The following is a 23,551-nucleotide window of genomic DNA, read 5'->3' on the forward strand; positions in this document are numbered from 1 at the left end:
GTACGTAGCTCCAGGCACCTGGTTGGGTTTTGYTGTGCGAAGGTGGTTTTGTTTTGTGGTGTTTTGTTATAGGGAATATTTCTCCAACTATGGTTTCCAGCTCTCTCTCATATTCTGTTTCTCCCCAAAGATGCAGCCTGGTTTCAGGGGCCTGAAGACACTACCTCGGGAGCTGTGTATCTGAAACATCTCTCCTTCCTCTGGTTTTGCTTTTATTTTGTTTTTATTTGGTTTTGGTGGTCTGTTTTGTCTTGTTTTCTCTGCACACAGGTTCCATGCTTCCTAAACACTTCCATTTTTCCCTGCTTGGCATTGCTTGCGTCACGATTCAACTCGGTATCGCTTAATCACAGTGAGCACCACAGAGGAAATTAAAGCCAGTGGCTCCGGCAGCCGGACTGTCGGAAGACAACTGCCTGAGGTGGGAATGCCGCACTTGGGACCGCCGCTTCCAGGGAAGSTGGGCACCTGCTTGTGCGGGAGGCCAGGTCGGCGCCGCCGGAGCGGCCTGTGCGCGGCCTGCCGAGCCCAGGCCCACGGAGAGGCGGCCGGAGCCCGACCGGTGCTGCTCCCTCCCCAGCACCTGCCTCCCGCCTCCTGCCCTTCACCTCCTGCCGGGCGTGGAGGGAGGAGGAGGGTTGGCAGATCCCTGCATCCATCCACATGCTCTCCGCCCAGCCCCGGGCGCGGGGCAGAGCTGGGAGCCCAGGCTCGACCTGGAGGCAGACACCGGGGGCAGGTTCAGCAGCGAGAAGCTCTGGGCCCTGGTGGGGTCTGCGGCACGCCGGGCTCCCGGCGTCTCCCTGGGGCTGTTCAGCACCGCTGGGACAGCGCCCGGAAGGAATGCCATCCGTGATGTCCAGTGTTACATTGGTAGGGCACTAACAAGTTAACTTTAAAGTGCGCATTAAAGGAAAGAAAGAAAAAAAACACCCTGGGAAAAACATAAAGCAGCTCTCCCGAGCAGAGCAGACTGCGCTCAGAGCCGTATCGTTAACCTGAGCTTCCAGGTAATTACAGCACACGGGAGGTTAGTGAATCCTTCCCAACACTCCCAAGCACGGGAGCACCTTCCAGTTTTTTTTTTTTTTTTTTTTTTTTTTAAAGGTCTTCTTTTTTTTTTTTTTTTTTTTTTTTTTATGCAAAGGTCTGCTCTTTTCATTGTGCATACAATGTGATTGCTGGTTTGACACTGCAGGCTACACTGGTTTTATGAAGGATTAAATGCCACCTGAGACATATTTATCCTAAATAAATCACAAATGGTAAACTGCAGCATGTCAGTGTCAACACCCTGTACTGCAGCAGAAAGGTTAGCCATACAGGGCTGCGCACGGCGAGGAATTAGCATCCAGGCTGCAAGAGCACCGGGCTACAGCTAACAGGAGAAATGATCAAGAAGAAATATTTCCACTGAAAAACATTCCGTTTTTTTGAACATCTGTGAGAGCCTTGCAGAGGGCCATCATTTTGTAAAGGTCACCTTTATCCTGATAACAAACGGGAGTTGGTCCTGTCACTGTTTGCTGAAGACAGTATTTAAGAGTAAGTGAACAGGCTGTCACTTTTAAGAAAGATGAGCAAGTCAAACTCGGCTAATTATGAACCCTGATGTCTAACTTGAAATTTACTTTTTTGGGGGTCTGACACAGACACAACCTTAATTCCTAGAAAATAATAATAAAAAAAATAAAGAGAGAAGAAAAGACAGCAGGATCTTTTCGCCCCAGAATGAAGCACCTTTCCTAAGCAGCTCTACCAGAAAACGCCTTTTTAAACAGCTGCTTGAAGAAGGAACTGCCGCTTCCGCTCACCCCAACCTTCTTACTGTTGATAATTTAGAGATATTAAACAGGATAGGAGCCGCGGTTGTCTCCAGAGTCAGCGTGGTTTATACCCTAAACACTTACCCAGTTATATTAAGCATGCATGAGGCACACTTCAGAAATTAGATTCTTTTATCTTTATCTATCTGGCTAGCGAGAGAAAGGCAAAGAGAAAATGCACAGACATAACAGATAGCATTCGTTTGCTCCTGCTGAATGCCAGTTCTGTTTATTGCTCAATATTAAAAATCATGATGCTTCTTTTCAATGCTAACATTTTATTTGAAAGACCAAAAAAAAGAAAAAAATCCCCAAACCTTGCCAGTTTATATTTACATTTTTTTTTTAAGAAACAAAAACAGTTGTATCATGAAACGAATGTTTTCAACATGAACTTGCATTGAACAATTGTGGTATATCCACAACTAAATAATTGACATTCTGGTCTAAGCAAGAAATACAAGGTCACCTTTTTTTTTCCTACTTGTTAATGTCAATGTCAGAATTTTCTTTAAAACCCCCCATAACATTTCAAAAGTCGTTCACAAAATGAACTGCAAAATGGTATTTATATGAAGCGCTATTTATAAGAAAAGCAAAACACTGACAGTGACAATATTTTTTTCCAAAAATGAACACTTCTTATGCAGGACTCTCACTTAAAATTAAGTGGAAGTTACAGGCATCAAGTTTTTTTTTTCTGAATATGTATATCAAGAATTTTCTGGAGTGCAGCTTTTTTTGAGCTCTTCTGCACGAAAAGTCCTAAATGAAGCCATGAAGGAATAAGCTACGATTAAYGATTTGATTTTTAGATGTAGGGAATACTTATTTTTCTGACATATTTTTCACAAGGGACATTTTAAAGTACGATTTCAGGAAGCAAAATGTCACCTGTTCTCCTCAGACAATGCAAGGGCACTGGTTACAACATGTACGTTTACCTGATCGCCCCGTTATTGCGATGACATGGCTTCTGCTTTTTTTTTGCTTATTTATCTGTTCATGAAATAAAAACATAAAGTGAAGGCGTTTCAGTCCTATGATTATGTTAGACAAAAAAAAAAAAAATAAAAGGCATAAGGCAGGGAATCTCCCTGAGGTAAAAAAAAAAAAACCTAGGAGAAACAGGGAAGCCGGTGAACACAACGCTACCTATCTGGGGTGTTGGGGGTGTTTGCTGTTTTCTTGTGCCCTTATATGCTTGTTTTTAAGCCATCCCCTGTCACGACTCCCAGCGCTGGCGGAACGAGGCCGGCTGTTGGCGCGGCCCGGCCCGGCTCATGGTGGCGCGTGCGGCCTGCAGGCCCCAGGCCGAGCAGGCCCCATGGCCGCAGGCCCCATGCCGAGCAGGCCCCACGGCTGCAGGCCCCACGGCTGCAGGCCCCACGGCCGCGCCACGCGCGGGTGCCTCAGGCTTCGGGCCCGTGGCCGCCCGCGCGGGCGCGGGCCGCGCCGCTCTCGGCGTAGATGACCATGCCGGCCAGCTGCTCGGCGCCCTGGGCTCTGGCCTTGAGGGCCGGCAGCGCGGCCGGCGCCGCGGCCGCCTCCAGCACGGCGTGCGAGTAGGCGCCCGGCTCGCCCTGCACCGCCGGCGGCAGCTCCGTGACGATGTAGTGGGTGGCGCCGTCGGGGAAGCCGCCCTCGGGCGCCTGCACCATGGCCTGAGCGATCTCCTCCGTGACAATAATCTGCGATATCTCCCCATCCGACTCGACCAAATCCATGTGCTCGCTCTGGACGCGGAGCGCGTGGCCGCCGGCTTCCTGCATGATGATCTGGGAGCCTTCCCTAGCTACCATGTGCACGGTGCCCTCCTCGTTCACGATGACCTGAGTGACACCCTCCGTCACGAGCTGGTCGGCCGCGGCCGTGTCGCACACGGCGAACTGCAGCACTCCTTGCACCATCTTCTTGAAGGCGGCCTGAGCTCTCTCCTGAGATGCAATTATAGCCGATGGGTGCACGACCTGCGTCACTACTTCCATGGGCTCGGCGTCTTCCTGAGCCTCTTGAACTCCATGGAACAGCTGTATTTCTTGTCCCTCTGTGTCACTGGGAACACTGCCCATCTCTGCATTTGGCATTTGTAAGAAATCTTTGTGACCAGCCCTGCTTCTGTCAAGGAGTCCYGCCTTGCTTTCCGCTTCACCCAGCTCCGTTACGGCACAGAGCAGGGCGTCCAGCGCTGAGGAGGAGTCCGGAGGATGCCCYGCAGCCTCAGACGCCTCCAAAACCTCCTGCCTCATGATCTGCTGCAGCACAGCGCTGCTGGCGTCAGGAACGGCGCCCACGGGAAGGGCCGCGGCCGCCTCGCTGCCTGCCAGGGCGCTCTCCACCACCACCACCTGCGTGGTGCCCTCGGCGAGCACCTGCCCGGGCACGGCGCTGCCCGCCGCCGCGCCGCCCTGCTCCGTGGCGATCACTTGCCCGTCCTCGGTGATGTGCACCACCCTGGCCACCTGGCCGGCCATGGCCAGGCTCTGCAGGGTCGCTGCGGCCGTCTCCTCCATGGAGGCGTCGATGGCAAAGTCGCCGTCGTAGCCCTGGATGATAATGACCTGCTGCACTTGCTCGGGTGACTGCGGCTGCCTCCTGCTGCTCCGAAAGGCCTTCTCCTTGACTGGAGACACCTCTCCCAGTGCTGCCGCCGTGAAAGGGCTCGTGGTTTCCACAAAGGTTGCTCCTTGCCCCTTCAGGCGACACTCGTAGGACTTGGATACAATGCCTGCAAAATAAAATCCGCTGTTAGCAGGGCATCATGGCAAACAGCAGCTCACAACGCTTGCAGCTTAAAAGGAAAAGTAACCCTGGMCAACTTTTACACTCCACTGGTACAGAAAGGGCTTGGGAGGGCTGAGAAAGTCCCTGCTGCTGAGACCAGCCCTACCCATGCGCATACCCACATCTATACCTTAGTGTAAATCCAGCTTGCTCCTACGTACACAAATTTGAATCACACCTCTGGAATAACAGATGTCGTATCTTATCACTAACACACATAGATACAGCAGTGTTTGTCTAGGGCAAAACAGTGTTACTTTTATGGCCAAGTTTCAGGCTATCACTGTACTTTCCAAGCCACCAAGACACTTCTCWTGAACAGCAGGCGCTGTACTGAACTCAAGAGGCCAAGAAAATTATTCCARAGCTGCTCCAAGACAGCTCTTCCATCCAAAGCATAGAGCTGTCAGASCCTCACCCCTCGGAGAATTAAACTAGACTCTGCAAAACAGAAGGTCCAATTTGCTTAAAGGGAAGTTCACACTCACGAGCTGTSTTACACTGAAACTGAGTACCTGGCATCTCACAAGCTCCTGCAGCTTGGTAGGCTAAGGCGTAAACCAAGCTAAAATGCCACCATAAAACTAATCCTTAAGAAGACTGGACTCTTGCAGGCATCTACTTATTCATCTCTTTAGCTATCTGCCTATTTATTTATCTTCTGTTTCAAAGCTTCTGCTGGATAACTGTACTACGAAGCCGAAGAACTGATTTTGTTATGGCTGCACATCATCTTTAGATGTCTAAACTGGTGTTAAGCAACTTTCTCCATCTTCATTTGCAATGCAGGTTATCTTTGGAAAAGAAAATTAACAATTTAAACYGTTAGAGTGTTTCCAAGAGATACTGCATGAGAAATCTGGCACATGCGATTGAAGTACATTTTGTCAGGCATAAGCTCTAAGGAAGCCGACTGTGGTACGACCGGTTCTTACCCCACTTTTCCTGTGCTCTCTGTAGGCGCTGACATTCACAAGACCCCCCAAAGAGCAGAAAAATAGGAAGGGGAAATCAACATAAAATGACAATTATCTTGGCTCCTCCACTCTTTATAATAGAGCAGAAGTAATTAATTCTCCCAGGAATCTTGCTTTGTTGACATGATAAAAGAGGAGGGTGGCAGTGATGTGGCACAAAATCAAAATAACTCTGCAAATCATGCATTTTCCACGAGATTTCAAAATCAAAATAACTCTGCAATCATAATTTTCACTTGCACCCTGCAAAATCATAACATCTTTCTTCTGTGATGATGATAATTTATTGCAGCATCACTGGACGCAGCATCACTGCATTTTGGAGAAGTCCCGGTCTGCRGAAGAAGGAGGAAAAATGAATTCCCCCTGTTCTCATCTCTTGGAATAAACGCCGCACYTGGGAATGCGTGCAACTCCCGCCTCTGCTCTGCAATTGAAAGGGAAGTCTCCTGAGTGAAGAGCTACCCAGTGAATCCCTTGCAGCGCTGGTAATTATGCCATTCTGACTGCTTACTTAATCTATTTGAATCCAGAGGTGAGTTAAGCCACTTCCTGACCATTAAAGTAAACTACATGGGTAAATACTGCTGTCACTAAGGGGTGTGATGAAGCTTAACTACACCAACATCTTAACCTCAGCTCCGTGCAAGCCCAGCTATTCCATCACAGTTCATAAATGCGATTGCAGGTCCATCTTTTGATTCAGCAATTTAATAACTTCGAGTGCTGTCAGTACAGCTTTGAAAAATGGCTCCTATAAAATGTAACAGCCTCAATCAGATTGTAAAAGATTCACCCACTGAAGATTCTTCCATTTCAACTATAATGAATTAATGTTGAGCTATGTAGAAGTTCAAGTGTCATTTAAACTAATGTGAATCTACTGTAACTTTAAATTTTAACTGGACTATGACCAAGAATTTACTGGGAACATCAACTTCAATTTTAGTGATTTTTCATGTAAATATGAATTGCAGATTTTACTGGTTTTCTTTTGTTTTAACAGTGAAGAGCCAAGCAGGGAAGATATTTAGAAAACAACATATTTTGAGGCTTAGTTGCTATTTTGACTTTGGAACAGTGCATGCCTATAATGAAGCACTGCTATCCAACACAACATTCATAGGAATTTTTATGTATTTAAGGAACATGTCACATTATTGGACTGTATGTAGCAACAAATCAAGTTGCCCTAGTAAAATCAGGCTGCCTCTCACCCCTTCCTAAAAACGAGTAAAGAGAAGGGGTAAGTGTTGGCTGACATGGCATACATAAGCTGCAATACAAGCCCACATTAATATTGGGAAAACTGGACTTGTTGCTGACTGCATGTCATTGCAAATTAAGAAGATACACAAATAGGCATTAAAATGACAAAATATAATGATATGAGAACTCATATTCAGACAATTTGTAAAGAGGTGTTTCATATCTAGGGGTGCAATGATCACAGAACTGGTTTCTTTCCAAGAAGTCTGTCATTTCAGCACAGCCATTATTTATCAGTCGGAGTCCGGAGCGGCTGTTACTTTTTTATTTGAAAATGTCAAGATTTTTCAGACATTAAATCCACATTTGCAGGTTATTCTAATTCTCGGAGACCACAAACTCCCGAAATAGGGCTAAGAGACACGCTTTGATGTTTAACGTGCTTCTGGGAAACTACAAATAGGGTTTAGTACCTCTTTCCCTCTCTTTTGCTCACTACCTGACTTTCTTTTGTGTGTCTGTTTTATTCTTTTGTTACTGTCACCATTTGCTCCCCACAGAATAAATACCTTATTCTTTTGTTAAGCTTACATTTAATTAAAATGTACAGGATTTGTGCAGTAAACTCGAATGAAACAAATAAAACAAGGGCCCCCTCTCTTGAAGGCATACGTTGTGAATGAAAAATGTCATTACAGACTAAAAAATTTTGCAGTAAACAGGGCCTACAGAGAGAAGTTTCCCCCGTAATGACATCCATAAAATACACAAATGGCACTTTTAGTACCATCCTGAATATGGCATTTTCTGTGCTCTACACACAATCTAAATGGTTTGATCATAGAGCATAATACTCCATTGGGTTTATAGAACAATCAATGTTCCATAAAATGATGTATTTATCCAATAGTAGGCTCAGCAGTTACTGGTGTATGACATTGTAGGACACTGGCTTTGTACTGTTCAGCAGCACACATGCTGGCTGTAAAACTTATCTAACACTACTTCAACAACTTCATCTCATCTGTGTCAAGTAATTTGTTGAAGCCTCAGCTTGGTCTAAAAAAACTTGTAATAAAAATTCATAGAATTTTCAGGAGAATGAAAGCGGGTGACAATGGAAAGGTCACATTGTGTCTCCACGCGAGGGGTCAGGGGCCAGCGGCGGTTCTGAAACAGCAAGTAGATTTCATGCATGGCGTAGCAGATAAAGACGGCATTAAAGACGAGCCCTGTCCCCGCAGGAGTGGCCCGCGAGGCTTCTCGCCGTGCGCATGTCATGCGGGGCCACGGGGCTGCATGGCGGCCAGGCCGCGGGGCCCGTGGGGCCCCAGTGGCGGCGGCATGGGCCCACACGGCCCTGGTGGCATCGGCCCACATGGCACTAGTGGCATCGGCCCACATGGCCCTGGTGGCATGGGCCCACATGGCACTAGTGGCATCGGCCCACATGGCCCCGGCGGCATGGGCCCACATGGCCCTGGTGGCATCGGCCCACATGGCCCTAGTGGCATCGGCCCACATGGCCCCGGCGGCATGGGCCCACACGGCCCTGGTGGCATCGGCCCACATGGCCCTGGCGGCATGGGCCCACACGGCCCTGGTGGCATGGGCCCACATGGCCCTAGTGGCATCGGCCCACACGGCCCTGGCGGCATCGGCTCACATGGCCCTGGCGGCATCGGCCCACATGGCCCCGGCGGCATGGGCCCACACGGCCCTGGTGGCATTGGCCCACGCCCCGGCGGCATCGGCCCACACGGCCCCAGCGGCATCGGCCCACACGGCCCCCGTGGCATCGGCCCACACGGCCCTGGTGGCATCAGCCCACATGACCCCGGTGGCATCGGCCCACACGGCACCGGCGCGGCCCCGGCGGCCTCGGCCACACTGCAGGCGCGAGCCCGGGCCTCGCCGCGCCGCCCCACGCAGAGCTGGCGGCTGCCGTTCCCCACAGCACCGTCCGCTCTTGGCACACGGGATGTGTGGTTGGAAGGGGAAGGGTGGCGAAGGCTGGAAGGGGCCTCTGCACATCCCTCCTGATTCCCTTCTATGGACATCATTTACCAACGAATACTGATATTTGGTGTCTTCTGAAATGCCATAATTATTAAATAAGGCAAATGCAAAGTAGGACCTTTTGGTACAATCAAATATGACCTCCAAGGAACTTAAGAGACATATAGAATTGCACTTATATTGGCCATCATTAATAGTCGAGACAAATTGTTCTCACCCAATGAACTAACAAGTCTTGTATTTTGGAAGTTGCATACTGACAGCACAATGTTTTGAATGGTACAATAATTAAGTCCACTGTTCAGACTCATTAAGGAATAATATTCAAGACCTGATTAATTGCTAGATTTTGGCATTTTTTTTCCTTCATTGTTGACCACCACTTCCATTAATTAAGTGCAGCCTAAGAATTGGTGTCTAACGTCATCACTCTGGAATTTTCCTTGATTTTGGGACACCACAGTAATGCACCACAGTTTCAGATATTCACCTCTGCTCCTTAACAAGGAATTCTTTCCCTCTTGCAAGGTTTCTGTCTGGAAGCAATACATGGGCCAACATTTTCAAGACCAGCTAGTTAGGCTACTAAAGCAAAGCGGTTGATAAGGTTTGTTCTGGTTTTCTTGTCAGAGAGAAAATGGGAGGAATCATTGGTTAGAAATCAGAATGGTTAGAAGAAGAAAAATAAATCAGCACCTCAAAACGACTCTGTTGGAAGCATTACGTCCACAAAGACAGCAGACATTTGTAAGGCAGTGCTAGCAAGCACACGGACAGGGCAACTAACACTTCTCTAAGAGACATAAAAGAATCTCATCAGTGACACAAGGTATTTAGACCTAAAGATACCAGTACAATAAGCTTTCTTTTTCCCAGTGTTATTACTGTAAAAGAATTTCTGTGAAGAAAAACAGTTATTTCCAAATAATGTTAATTGCTCATTTTATACTTAAAAATCCAGTAATGTCAGGTCTAAGGCTCAAAATCAAAATATCCTTGTCTTCTAGCTTTGTCCTTAACCAGCCCATCATGCTTGGAAATTTCAAGGTCTTCTAAGAACTGCCTGACAAAAGGATGAAATTTTAACCTTTCAGTAGCTTACACACAGAATGCAACATCCTTTTAACTTCCTTAGAATGTATTTATGCATTATTGTTTTCTTTTGAAAACCTGACTAAAATTTCCTGCTTGTTACTTTTACCTCTCATAGCCTGGAGAACTATTTCAACAGCAACAATAAAGAAACAAGACAAAAAAAAAAAAATCACCAAAATAAATAGCTGAGTAATTTGGTTCAGGTGTTTAGGCAGTTTGTTTGGTTTGGTTCAGTTTCCCTCCAGTGCCTAATTAACCTTTAGGAAAAGGATTTCTTTTCTTTGTGGAAAAAAAAAAATCTTTTTTTTTTTTTTTCTTTTTTGCCTGCATTCAAGGTCAAAAGTAATACTGCACAGCCTGATGCAACTGAAGCTATACAGCTATCCAGACAAAAATATACTCATCAAGAATTCCACTGATAATGGTGAGCATGTAGCACGAGAAAAAAAAACGGAGTTTTACAACACCATAACCTTGGTTGAGATTATCTCCTGGACCACTTTTCCTCTTTTTGCCATCTTCCATGTTACCCAACTGCCTCTGYGTAAGGTTTATAATCTCAAGACTTTTGAACAGAGACCTCAGACCTCATCGTAGAATATTCAGCGATTACTTGTATGGACAAGCACTGTTGGGAATGCATTTGGAGTATTTTAGCTGGCTTTTCCAGTGCGATTTAGCAGCCAGGGACCAGGACAGCAGCCTGCCTAGGTATTTCTTTGCACTTGAAGGGCTGTAGGAGCTTCAAGGGCTGCCCTGCTCCTCAGCTTGGGAGCAGCTGCCCTAGGTGCTCATGGACTCATCGATGCTACTTCATCTGCCATAACCCTTTTGGTGTGGGAAGTGTGTCTGAAATACTTCTGAATCGGAATTCATATTTCTAGAGGTGCCAGCTGTGCTTGGTCATACTGGATAATTCAGTTTCCTAGGCAGATAAAGCATATAACAACATGAAAAATAATGTGAAGATAATATGAAAAAGTAAGATAGCAACCCACAAGCACTGGTCATAAGAAAATGTATCCAGATTTTTAAAATAGGTCTCATCCCAGACAGTAATTATTTTGTTATGAGAAAGTAACAAAGCACTTTTTGTTATTATTATCTCAGCAAGGACTTTTGTTTTGCATGAATATATACATTTGGACCTTGCTCTTATAAACATTTATTTGTCAAGAGTACTACTTGCTGCCATAGTTAGCTCAATAGTCTCAAAGAGACTGAACATGGTAGCCTGCATTATGCATTGTGTTTGCATAATCAGGCCCTTGGGATTAACACTTGTGAAAGGGGCCGGTCTTTTCCGACATTTGATGTACATATATGCACTAAAGAGAAGCGACACTTGTAAGGGATCTATAAAAGGAAACATCTTTTTTTCTTTTTTTTTTTTTAAATGATCAAGCAGAAATTATATGATTCAGTATAGCTACCAAATATGRGTATTTGCACTTGTTTGTTTATTTATTTATTTATACTGATTTATGAACCCATTCACGAAAAAGGAGCACCTCTCCTTTGCTTAAGGGTCTATCTTAACACACTGGAAAAGCAGAGCACTTTTTAGGGAGGTTGCTTGGGAATAGCTAGAAATAATAAGTTTCCTTAGTTATTTTTGCTAGTTAAGATAGCAGAAGCTACCATTTATAATGTGACAGTCATATCTGTATTTCATTTATAAAATCAACTATATTACAGTGTATATTCATATCTTCCCAGAGTAAATTACAGGAAATAATCATTTGTCTTCATTGTAGACACTTTTGTATGTATAGTAGAAAACAAACCTCTATTCAATAACTGCACAGAGGCACCATTAAAATCAAATTTACAGTAAACAGAACCTGCAGCTGGGGTAAAACACTAACTGTTAGTATTTTAATTATCAGCGAAGCTTTTGGAGGTCTAACATCTGCTCATAGCCAAATGACAGCAGCTGCTTGTGTACACTTAAAACAATGGGAATTTCTTCTACAAATATTAAAATGAATTGTATGTGCTGTGTTCGTTGCAGCTACATTCCTATTGAGCTGCTTAGGTCTATTGGGCATGCTGAACTTCTTTCTCGTGGCCAATTCACARCGGGCTGACTTCTTCGAAAGAACAAGAGGCGAAGACAGCACAAGTACTTGAGTCTGTAAATTGGAAATGTTTAGAGACAGTGCTAGAGGTCACCCTCTGCCAAGGTGTTGCTTGTAAATGCCAACAAAACCTCAGCGGTGAGCTCTGACCATGCCGCGYGACAGGCACTCCAAGGACAGGACTTCCCAGCCTGCAAGGTGGAGTCCTGGAGTACTGGGGGCAGTTCTGGGCTCCCCAGTATAAGAGGGATGTGGAGCKTCTAGAGAGGGTCCAGTGGAGGGCCGCAAAGATCAAGGGACTGGAACACTTCTCGTATGAGGAGAGACTGAGTGAGCTGGGCCTGWTTAGCCTGGAGAAGAGAAGGTTGAGAGGGGATCTGATCAATATGTATACRAAAGGTGAATGTAGGGAGGAAGGGGCCAAGCTCTTCGCAGTGGTGGCCAGTGACAGGACAAGGGGCAGTGGGTGCAAGCTGCAACACAGGCAGTTCCATCTCCAGGTGAGGAGGAACTTCTTTACTGAGGGTGACAGAGCCCTGGCACAGGCTGCCCAGGGAGGCTGTGGAGTCTCCTTCTCTGGAGGTCTTGAAAACCCKCCTGGATGCCGCCCTGTGCTCCGTGCTCTGGGTGTYCCTGCTGGAGCAGGGGGTTGGACTAGATGATCTCTAGAGGTCCCTTCCAACCTCAACTATTCTGTGATTCTGCGAAGGTGGCAGGAAGCTACGGGACAGGTTATCACAAAAGCTAACGTTCAGCAGATAACTAGAAGCAATTAACACACTTATCTTTAGCATTATCCTATCAGATAAAGTGTATGGTTTCAATAATCACAGCATCTGAGGGAGGAAATGAGTGTATTCTGCTTTACAGACTCCATCAAAATCACACTGGAATGAGCACTGCGTCAGATTCCCCCAGGGGACATGTGGGATGAAGTGAGACCAGTTGAAGCTGCTAAAGGGGGTAACCCCCAGAACTTAACTCGGCTGCTCTTTACTGGGACGCTGACACACAGTCGATAGGCTCCCGTTCATCTTTCACCTGCTGGGAATACAGGCAAGCAAACCAAAGGCACAGTGAGCATCTACTCACATGGAAGTGGTTGGTAGAGGTGGTGTGAGAGAGGGAGCATTACAACCAGTTCCAGAAGTAAATAAGGACATAATAATTGTCTAAATAAGGAGGTTTTAATGTTTTTCCTTATATCTGTCTTTAACTTATAGCTGGGATCAATGGAGAAAAAGACAGGCTTTTGCTTTTATAGCATCATATATATATATATATATCACCAGTGGTTAATAATATTTATATATTTTCATAGTAGATTTAAAGCTGGAAAGGAACACAATGATCACTTAGTCTGAAWGCTGTGGGTCACGCCACCTTTAAAAAAATGATGAGACCCTTCAATTGTATGTGTGTGACCACAACACAGGATCAGCCACCAGGATAGCTGTGCCCTGACTGCTACATGGCGTAGGATAAAAGTGAAATAATTATCAAGGCAGTTGCTGAGCTTTTGACATCAGAGATAGAAAATTCCCCACCCCAAAGGTCAATCTCAGTGCAGTGAATCCGACTACTTATGTAAAAGATAGAACAGAAGCAGGGCTCATTAGAGGGGGCCTCAGCAGCACAAAGGCCTCCCCCTCCAGGGGCCCCATCTTTCCTTCCGAATGCCGACGTCACCGAGGCCGATAATGCCTAAAACGATGGTCACCCAGAAGCATGTTGATTTTTCAGATCATACAAATGTTGGCATTTCAGTTCCGAATGTCACAGGCTCAGCAATAACTACAGGATTAGCTAAGTGCCGTGAAGCAGAGAACCTGCTGGCTCTGGAAGGTGGGATGGGAAGTAGGGCTGGGGAGACGGCTGAGTCCCCTACACCACTATCAAGGGGCCAGTTGGGGACAAAGCCTTTCCCGATTCGCCTCTGGTGAAGGATGGGAGCAGCATGTTTCCAGCACATCTTCAAAGGAAGAGCCGTTCATATCACTGACCCTCCTCCTGACAGAAATATATTTCAGTGSTACTGATACAGTAGTACTTAAATGAGCTGTCTTCCCGTTTCAGTGCGAGAAAGCACCAGGCCGACCGCAGATAAAACAAGACAGAAGACACTGGAGGTGGCGCATCCAGAGCCGGCCCTCAACGCTGCTGACGTCGGAATTGCTGAGATGGTGTGTCATGGAAAGCACAACATAAATTATTGCACTGCAGCTCTGCATAAGCAATCAGAAGCTTTTCCAGTTGCTTCCAGTCATGCGCAAGGTTGTGCTTTCTAGATCTGAATAATCTTCATGTGACACTGCCAGTAAAACTATTGGAATGGTGAGTTAGAAATAGGAATCATTTTTAGGTGGAATGCACAGCTAATGATAAATTGGGAGGAAGTGTTAACATTATTAAACAGAAAAACAAGACACAAGTAAATACAGAAATAACAACATGAGATTCCACTTGCATCACTGCATACAAATACTTGTGGAGAAAATAAATATGCAAAAATGACATTCAATGAGAGAGAACGTCCCCTGAGAATTGTAACGCTGAAGAAATCTCTGGGATGATAGTGGACCTCAAATTAGATACAAGTCTTGAAGTGATAGGGTAGGAAAAGAAAAAGGGCCAGAGCAGCAATTCCTAATTGCACATTCAAAGGTATCCTGTCTCCTGCAGATTGCTTTGGTGCAGCCACAACTGAATCACGTCTGGACCTCTCCAGTGGACAGATATTGACTAAAGGATATTGAAAGTAAAACAAAGAAGTGAAACAAAAATTATTAGAGGGGTGACTTGAATGAAGTATTGAAGGTTTAAATACATGTATTATGGCCACACAATCTAGTTATTTGACTTGAATGCTGATGAGATGGAGGAGAATTTCTGTCCCTTTTGGGTGGGCACAACCCGATTTAAACAGTGTAACAGTAAAAAACACAAACGTTATTGCTGAAGGAAATTTGGGCACAGTGACTCACAGAAAGCCAGTTCAGCTGCCCAGGCCCTCCGACCGCCGGGCTGAGGACGCCCCAGGAAGCCCTGACAAAAGTCAGGATATAGTTGAACCTGAGTCATAACTGGAAATCTGTCCCACTACGGAGCGGTTCAGCGAAACGTTGCACGTCATCCTGCAGGAAGTAACTGGTTAAATTTTGCCAGCAACTCTGTTCTGAACTAAAGTTCACCCAAGACTGTGGCGCCTTGAGTCTTAAATCGCCAAAGAATTTGTAATGACTGTCAATCACGTGAAGCACGAGGCCCATTCAAATACGGACTGGTAAACAAACCCTGCTATCCTGTCATTAGCCCTTTTAAAACTTCCTCCTGAGGCTCAGTTTGGACTAGAAAAAAAAAAAAAACAGTATTTTGAAACTTATTACGGATCACATTTATCTAATATATTTTAAATGCCACTTAGCTCTTACTTTTGATAGCACTTTTCAAAGATTTATTATATATCTGTCTACAACTGATGCCAAATGATGTTTAAAAGCATGTTAATTAAATGATGCCAAATGATTTAAAAACACCATAGTTCCTAGTGTACTTATCTGTAACATGTTGCACAATCCATCTGCATTAGTGAATGCACTTATTATTCTATCATTACACAGAAACTGCTGCAACCCTGTTAGTGGTAACATATGGGGGCCTCGAGCACTATTACTGTTCCCGGAACTTAGTTCACATTTTTCAGAGCAGCAGAAAAAAACTTCAGAGGAAAGAACGATCCTTTTGGCGGAAGCTGTAAAGCTGTTTATACGTGACAGGAGGGAGATCAGATAACAGCCCCCACCTCACCTCCAAAAAAGAAAGCAGCCTGAGAAATCTAAAACTCAATACCTAAATGATCTGATTTTCAAAAATGTTTAGAAACTAACAGCTCCCGCTTATATTTATGTGAAAGTGTCCTTATCTCATTTTTTTTAACTGCTTTTTACTTTTCCCATGTACTTTAGTTTAATGAACTGACAGTTTCCTAACTCCTGGAGCATACTGGAAAAGTGCACCGGAGGAAGCGTACTCGGTGATTTCAAAGATGTGCAGATTAAAGAGCTCCTGAGCAGCCGGGRCCATCGTGGGTGGACGCCGCGGTTAGGAGTCGCAGGCAGACCTTACRTAGAGATAGAAGCTCTTGCATGTAAGGTGCAAACATCCTACACAGAGATTTCACACCAATACCTTCGAGTACAAGGTCCAGTGCTTCAAAACATAGTGAGGGTCACTGCTTCTTCTGGGGCGTCCTCGAGCACCCTTGAACACTGCTTAGCTGCTCCCACTGAAATAAAAGGGCTCTGAAGCTGTCTTTATCATATTATTTTCTTTACTAAAAGAAAATACACATATCAAAATGTATGTAGACAGAAGGCAATACCAGTAAATTAGGCGGAATCCAAAGGAGCCCAGAATAGTCCAATAATCTCAAAGAAGGCCAAAAATTATATATATATATATATATATATATATATATATATWTTTCATGTGTTGAATGGTTTCCAAGAAACCATTAGGGTTTCTTTCACAATACAGTGAATTTTATAGAAGTTTTTTGGGATATGTGTATCTAGAACTAACTTTCTAAATACAGAATTAGGAAGGAAAATATAATTGGCCTGCTTTCCACTGGTGCTAAGCACGTGCAAATGCAAACTCAACAGATTGCATTTAAAACATAATGGCATTTACTTAACCACGTGCCTTTATAATGGTTTATAGTCTCCTGAAATGCTAAGAATCAGTAATAGAATTTWAAAAAGTTATTCTAATTTTTCAGGCAGAGAGAGGAAAAGCAACAAAAAGTGCACTGCAAGAACGCACTTTTGCAAGAATTGCAGAGAATCATGCAAGAACTCCCAGGGGCACGGAGTGGCAGCTGTGTGTCTTGATCACGGGATTATCATTGCTCAGAAGGACCTTGTTGTCGCTTGTGGAGCTGCACTCCTCCATCTACCCACGTGAGCACTAGGCAGGTCCCTGCCGTTTTCCTGAGGGTGCCCAGCCAAGGAATCAGCCTTGTGGTCATGCACAGAGAGGAGCCCAGTGTCCATGTATCCTGGTGGGTGTTGCAATGTGTCCATGTATTCCAACAGARAATGCTGTGCTGCAGTCTCTGCTGAGATTGTCATCAGTGTCCACTGACACCATCTGCAACCACAGACTTTTAGGAGATGGAAACTGGTTCATTACGAAAAAGACTGAGACCATCAGCTCACCTCAAAAACAAATCTGAACTGGAAGTCCCCAGAGAAAAGCAGGCACAAAGTTAGCTTAAAAGCACTGTTATACTGGGCCAAATGATTCTCTTTTAGGCTCAAATAGCCTGAAAGATTTAGGCCTGCCCTAGCTATGCTGAGTGACTGTATGAATGCATTGAAATGCATCGGTATAACCCCTCTTGAATTATCATCTAAACTAATAAATGAATAACAACATTTCTCTTAAAGGGTTAAAGTAAATTATACATTAATTATATATTTTTATACTTCAGTAAATATTTAATTAAAAGTCCCATATAATGTTTTTGCTATACTAAAGAGATAGTATGGAAAAACATTGACAAACCTTACACAGCAGGCCTCTAGGTGTATTTATATATTTGCACTTTCTAAAAATCACATGCAAACTTTCAAATTTGGTCACTGGCAGCTTCCAGAAACATCTGCCTGTCAGAGAGTGCAGGCTGCTTAAAAACACAGAAATAAAACCCGTTCTTGAAGCACTGGGAGAAGCAGACATCACCTTTTCCAGCCATCAAGAAATGGAGCAAGCTGCTAGAATCCAGCCTCCTCCTTCTCCTCCACATTCCGCCAGTTTCCACTGAAGAGGAACCTTGCTGAATTTACCTATTCCCTCCTTAACAAAGAGCAAGCAAAACTCCAGGCCAACAAACAGGGCATTTAGCAGGAGCAGTTGGCAAACGCACCCCATGCTGCGGTGCTCCAAGTTCGGGGTGGACTCGCTGAACAGAAGGTGTGTGGGTTCAACCTCCACTGCCCTAAGTCAGTCCTAGGAAACCTGCTTGTGTGAGAGGCTTCCCTCCTCCTCCTCCTCCTCCTCCTCCTCCTCCTCTTCCTCCTCCTCCTCGCGCCCTGCCCCAGGCGCCTAGGGCAGCCCTACCTGGGGCTGCTTCCATGACAAGGACACGGCCACTGTGTCCCTTCCTGCTGCGCACTCACACTCACACACTCCCTCACACTCACACTCACACTCACACTTGTGTGTCTCATCACACACAAAAGAGGCAGCACAAAAGCCCTCCCCCCCCGTCCCCCGCCCCTACAAAAATTATATTGTAGATATGTAGATTAATAGGCTGATTCCAGCATCCTGGTTCAAATGGATTTACAACCACCGTGTTTAGCCCTGTGTGATTTCAAATAGAATTACTTCTGATGAATTTGAATGCAAATTCACAAAGCATTAAAACAAACCGTGTTTAAACTCGTTGGTTCATCAGATGCAAATATTGTGCATTAAGCAGGGAATACCCATTCATGAAAATAATGAAAACTGACACCAATATAATAAAATCATTACAGGTTTATGGATTCTGGGACTTAAACAAGCCATACCCTTGCTTCTCCTAACTGATTAAAAGCTTCTTTGCAGTTTATGTTTGAGCTGCAATTCCAAAACAAATTAGTTCAGTCTTTGAGCCCAGAACCTCGGAAAATTGCGAGGAAGTTCTGACTCGGGGTCAGCTGTGCGGGGAGAAGGGCTGTGGAAGGGGAGCGGGCCGGGGGCAGGGAAGCTGCTCACGCAATTCCGAGCAAGCGGCGCGGGAGAGGAAGCCCTCGGATAAATGGAGGCTCGCAGACAGCGCCACGCAGAACAAAAGGCAGTGATGATAAAACCGGGCACTTTTGTTTTCTAAAGCTGGCGCAGATGGGTCTGTCACACCGTGCGCCTCATTTTTAYGAAACCTCAGCCACCTCCACTTTGCATCGTGTTTGTAGACAGGAGCTGAAGTGCAGGAGGGCAATGGATTGCCAATTATTCCCAGGATTGTCCCGCAGCGAGCCAGCAAAAATGAATGCAACCGTGTTCCAGCTGATAAAGGAGATGTGCAGAGTTGCATCTAAATGGCACATGTACTGTGCTTCTTCCATTAATCCCCACTCTCCAATTATCAGGAACAAGTTTTCATTTTCAGCTGGATGACAACAGTCTATCCTTAAAGTTTCCAGTAAAATCATTGTATCTAGGTATTAAATTCTTCTCATAATGATCACATTTAAACCAACAAAACATTCCTYACTGAGGCATGGACTGCTGATAATGCACTATTTTGCTGCACAATCAATGCAATATAAAAAGTTCTTTGCTGCATCATGATCTGCTCCAATTTGTGTATAAATTGCACTTGTAATAAAAGAAAATGTAATGCCATTTCACTTAAATAACAGTTCCAAAGGAGTTTGGAGATAATGTAGCTAAGAGACAATAAAAAAATGAGGGGAATTGCAATAGCTCTTACTCAAAATCACTGTTTTTTCTTTTTAATCAATTCACACCAACATTAACTACTTCAAAACAAAATATGTGGAGTTTTATGGGTTGGGATGATCTGAGAGCAATGTGTCGTGCAGTGCTTGAGTACCTTTTCCATTCCATCTGGGTGTGCAGCAAACAAGCACCAGAAAGTCCAGCTTTCAAGGCAACCTCTTCCATCACTTCCATCAGTCCTCCCAAGAAAGCTCTGACTTTTGAGGACAGAGATATCTGAATGAAGATACCCAACTAACTCTGATATCCTTCTGCGTTTTCAGTTGAGGCTGTCTCAAGTTGGATACCCAAGCCCATGGAGGCCACTAGGCATTCCTGTAAGGCAACACGCAACAGTTCTGACAATGGAGCCGATGCTGGTGCCCAGGGAATTCCAGAAGCATCCGATATCCAAGGACTCAGCTTTGAGAAACCCCTACCTGGCTGGCAGATCAAGAATTTTCCATTTGTGTGACAAMCCTGCAATTTACAGCTATGACGTTGCTATCTGCGGTGTTCAGAGGTTAAAAGTAAAATCATGGCCTCATTCAAGTCATGGACTAAATTCCCATTGCTTTACAATGCATTTAATAAAATAAAATAGAAAAGCTCCTATTTATCCTTTACCATTTAATAGCAGATAGTAGATCTATCCTGCCTTCCAGTAGGCTTTTAGGATGTTGGTTATAAGCTACCCAAGTCCTGAGTCACCTGGGATGGAGACTGTGTCAAAGACTGTTGCTCTTCTCAGGCCATTTGTGCCCGCTGCTAGCAGCAGGACTTGGGCTAGACTTGCTTTGTAACTCAGAGAGAGAGATGTCTGTCACATTTTCTTATTGATTCTGAAACTGCTCCTAAAAATGGACCAAAATAGCTTTTGATTACAGGTATTCTTCTGAGAACCACAAGGCAGGTGAAGAGTTCTTGGTTTTTTTTCCTCGTGGTTTATTGGCTGAGTTCTTGAGTGCTGCTGAGAAGCTGCTGTAGCATTAATTTAATTTTCGCTAGTTGAAGTGATGTATCAAGATAGCCTGGCTTTGAGAGCTGCTGAATGTCAGCACAAACTGAACCTCACTGTGCATCTTCTTCWTTTACAGCAGTGTACGAAGAGGGGAGAAGGAGAGTATTCAAGCCCAAGAGACTCCCTTAATATGTATTAGAATAAATACACTGGCATGTAGCGCATTCTGTAGCAAGTAGCAGTCTGCACACTCAGGTGTACAATTAGGACTTTGTATATGGGCATTTAGTTTTAAAGTGGAAAGCATATATACATATATATATATATATATATATATATGTAGAATTACCCATTTAGCTTGGAAAACCCCGCTCCGGATTTAAAAGCTGCTTGTCACTACTGTGCAATTTTGAAGCAAAAAGTGGTATGTTTGGTGTTCTCATTTGCATGACAATGCCCAGAATGCTGTAACTCTCAGCGATTTCCTGGAAGGGCTGACGCGTTCCAGCCTTGAAAAGAAACCCAAATCATGTGGGTGTACTGGTTATATTGTTTTTTTTTTTTTTTTAAGCTTCATGCTTGATAGGTGGAACTGCTAAAATGGCAAGTCCTTACGGATAACCAAGCCGTGCCTCCTGAGCATCCATCAGAAACCAGAATTACGGCTGGTGGCTGGGCTAGAGCCTCGCGCGCTCATTGAGAGCTGATGGGCGGATTCCTCYGCGCGTGCTCTGAGTGTTGACACCAGTCATCAAGGTTTCGGTGAGAAGCTGTCACAATACATTACATTAGAAAATCTAAACAACCTATGAAGAACGGATAGAGAAGAAGAAGAGGGTTGATCAGAATGGACTTGCTCATCTCTTGCCCTTTTCTGCTCTCTTGCAGTGTGCTACATAAAACACGGGCACCTCGTTGGCTTCCCCTGCAGTAGGGAATATCACAGACTGYTCTGTTGTGCGGCTCTCGATGCTCTGAAGCTGTAACACTAATTGTCAGCTTCCCGTGATCAAAGTAATTTGGTTAAATAATTGCTTTACATTTACTATATTTTATTTGCCTCACAAAAATAAATGTTGCAACAAAAGATCATCAGAAGAGGAGGGAGTGCAGTGGTGACAACACCAATATGGTGCCAGCATATGGAGAAGCGTGTGTGTTTTGTGTGTAGGAACAATGACGCGGCGCTCCAGCTTCCTCCAGAACAAAGGTTTACACCCRAGTCAGTCCCAGTCAATCCCAATCCCCGGATACGGGCGGGCTGGAGTGAGTGCCGACGAGGGGAGAGCATGAGGCCGTCTGCGCAGCACTGAAATTCCTCCTGTCGTTGGGTTTTGCCCCTGAAATCAATTCTTATCTCAAAGAACACTTCCAAAATACAGATTAACTGGTGATCACTTATTACTTTTTCTTGATAAATGAGCGCCTTTCCTGTTTTCTATTCATCGGTTACGTTGGGTCTGCATTCCCACATGAAACAATGGCTTTTCTACCCTGGAAATCAGGCTGATGACATCACGATAACCCTCCAAGCCATTCCTGGCTTTTGAGATGTTTTTTTCTCTCCTTTATTTTATATAATATATGGATTTGACCACAATTTTTACAGCTCCTCCCTAGATGCAGCAAGGCGACGCAGTAACTAAGTGCCTGCAGCGGTCGGCAGAACCTGTTTCCTTTAACCCCCCTCTAGACTACCAGGCGTGAAGAACGGCTGCAACATTTTTCTTTGGCCACCAGAGAAACTCTTTTCCTTTTCGCAGCCCGTCTCTAGAACAGCTTCACTCACTCACAACACGCCGCCGACGGACTCGGCTCAAAATTCTGCCAGAATGGCTTAAATGCAGAAGTAATTAAAAGCCTCTGACCAACTCATAGGTCAAGGGAGCGGCGTAACACGTACTGATTACGGCGCTCGGCGATGCCACCCCTGTGACTTGCGAGGGGCTCTCCTGAAGCGGGTCCAGAGCTGCAAGCTGTATTTTGTAGTGGCATTTTGAAGGTTGTCTCTTGAGAAGAGGTGTCTCATGTGGGTGGTGCTTGGGGAACAAGCCCTGGTTGCACTGCATAAAGAAGAAGGGGGTGGCGCCGGTCCGAGGAGCACGGGGTCCCCGCACGCTCACCCAGCTCATGCAGAGGTGCAGAGCGGGTGCACGGGCAGGGGGTCATCCCACGTGAAGGGGATCCCCGCTCTGTGCGTGTCGCTACGCTGCTAACTCCAGGAAACTCTAAAAGGGGCAGAARAAAAGGCTTTTGGAGGACAAACCTGATTGCTGTTCTCCCAGAGCCCTGATGTGGAGTAATTCCGTACCCGTGAACGCTCCCGTTGGAGGATGGAGGTCTGCGCACTTGTTTAATTGTGCTTGGCTGCGCTCGCAGGATTCAGCCACTAGCAACTAAGGTCATAGCCTCAACGGGTTACCTGAAATAAATGGGGCTGTGTTCATTTGAATCAGACCTCAGATGCTCTTTGGCTACCATCTAGGACACACTTTGCCTATAGAACAAAAATTCAAATTAACTTTGCATACATAGGACTATACAGAGTTTTATGCATTTGCAGTAAAACCTCTATGTATTTGACAGACATTCACAGGCAAAAAAAAAAAAAAAAAAAAAAAAAAAAAAAAGCAACGTTTCTGCAACAGATTAGAACCTGTAATTTGCCTTTTTCTTTGTCTGTTTTGAGCTTAAATGGAAACAAACCTTTACAGTATAGAATTGGCTTAAGGTCACCTGTCTACAAGGGATTACTGTGTAGTTCCTTTCATATTTTTCCCCCTACTAGTTGGAGGGACAAAAGGGCAGCAGTACCCTGAGGGCTTTTTCAAATAACCTCTTTAGCAAATAAAGTCATACCCTATGTATAGAGGCCATTTCATCCCAGTCCCATGGGCTGCCTGTAGGGTAAAATACTGAATTTTTCTGGCATATGTCAGTGAAAGCGAAAAGGAGGACCACTACTTCCAGCAAGTCAAATGCTGAGTGAAAGAATGTGCATTTCCTTAATATGCTAATATAAAACACCGTAGATTGAAGGCAAAGACATTAGCTCTGAGCATGCCAGAGAAATACAAGAATACATTTATGTGAACCACGCAGATTCAA

General features: G+C 45.0%; 1 protein-coding gene across 1 annotated transcript in view; it reads right to left on the reverse strand.

Moving 5' to 3' along the window:
- Window positions 1–3,238: 3,238 nt before the first annotated feature.
- ZNF407 (zinc finger protein 407) overlaps window positions 3,239–23,551 on the reverse strand; it is a 300,301-nt gene continuing 279,988 nt past the window's right edge. The window contains exon 9 of the mRNA XM_026039740.1: window positions 3,239–4,554. Within this exon, the coding sequence (XP_025895525.1) occupies window positions 3,239–4,554 (1,316 nt within the window). The remainder of the gene's footprint in view (window positions 4,555–23,551) is intronic.

Source organism: Nothoprocta perdicaria, unplaced genomic scaffold (genome assembly GCF_003342845.1).
Source record: "Nothoprocta perdicaria isolate Ctin4 unplaced genomic scaffold, notPer1 scaffold_24, whole genome shotgun sequence".
In the NCBI taxonomy this organism is placed as follows: Eukaryota; Metazoa; Chordata; class Aves; order Tinamiformes; family Tinamidae; genus Nothoprocta; species Nothoprocta perdicaria.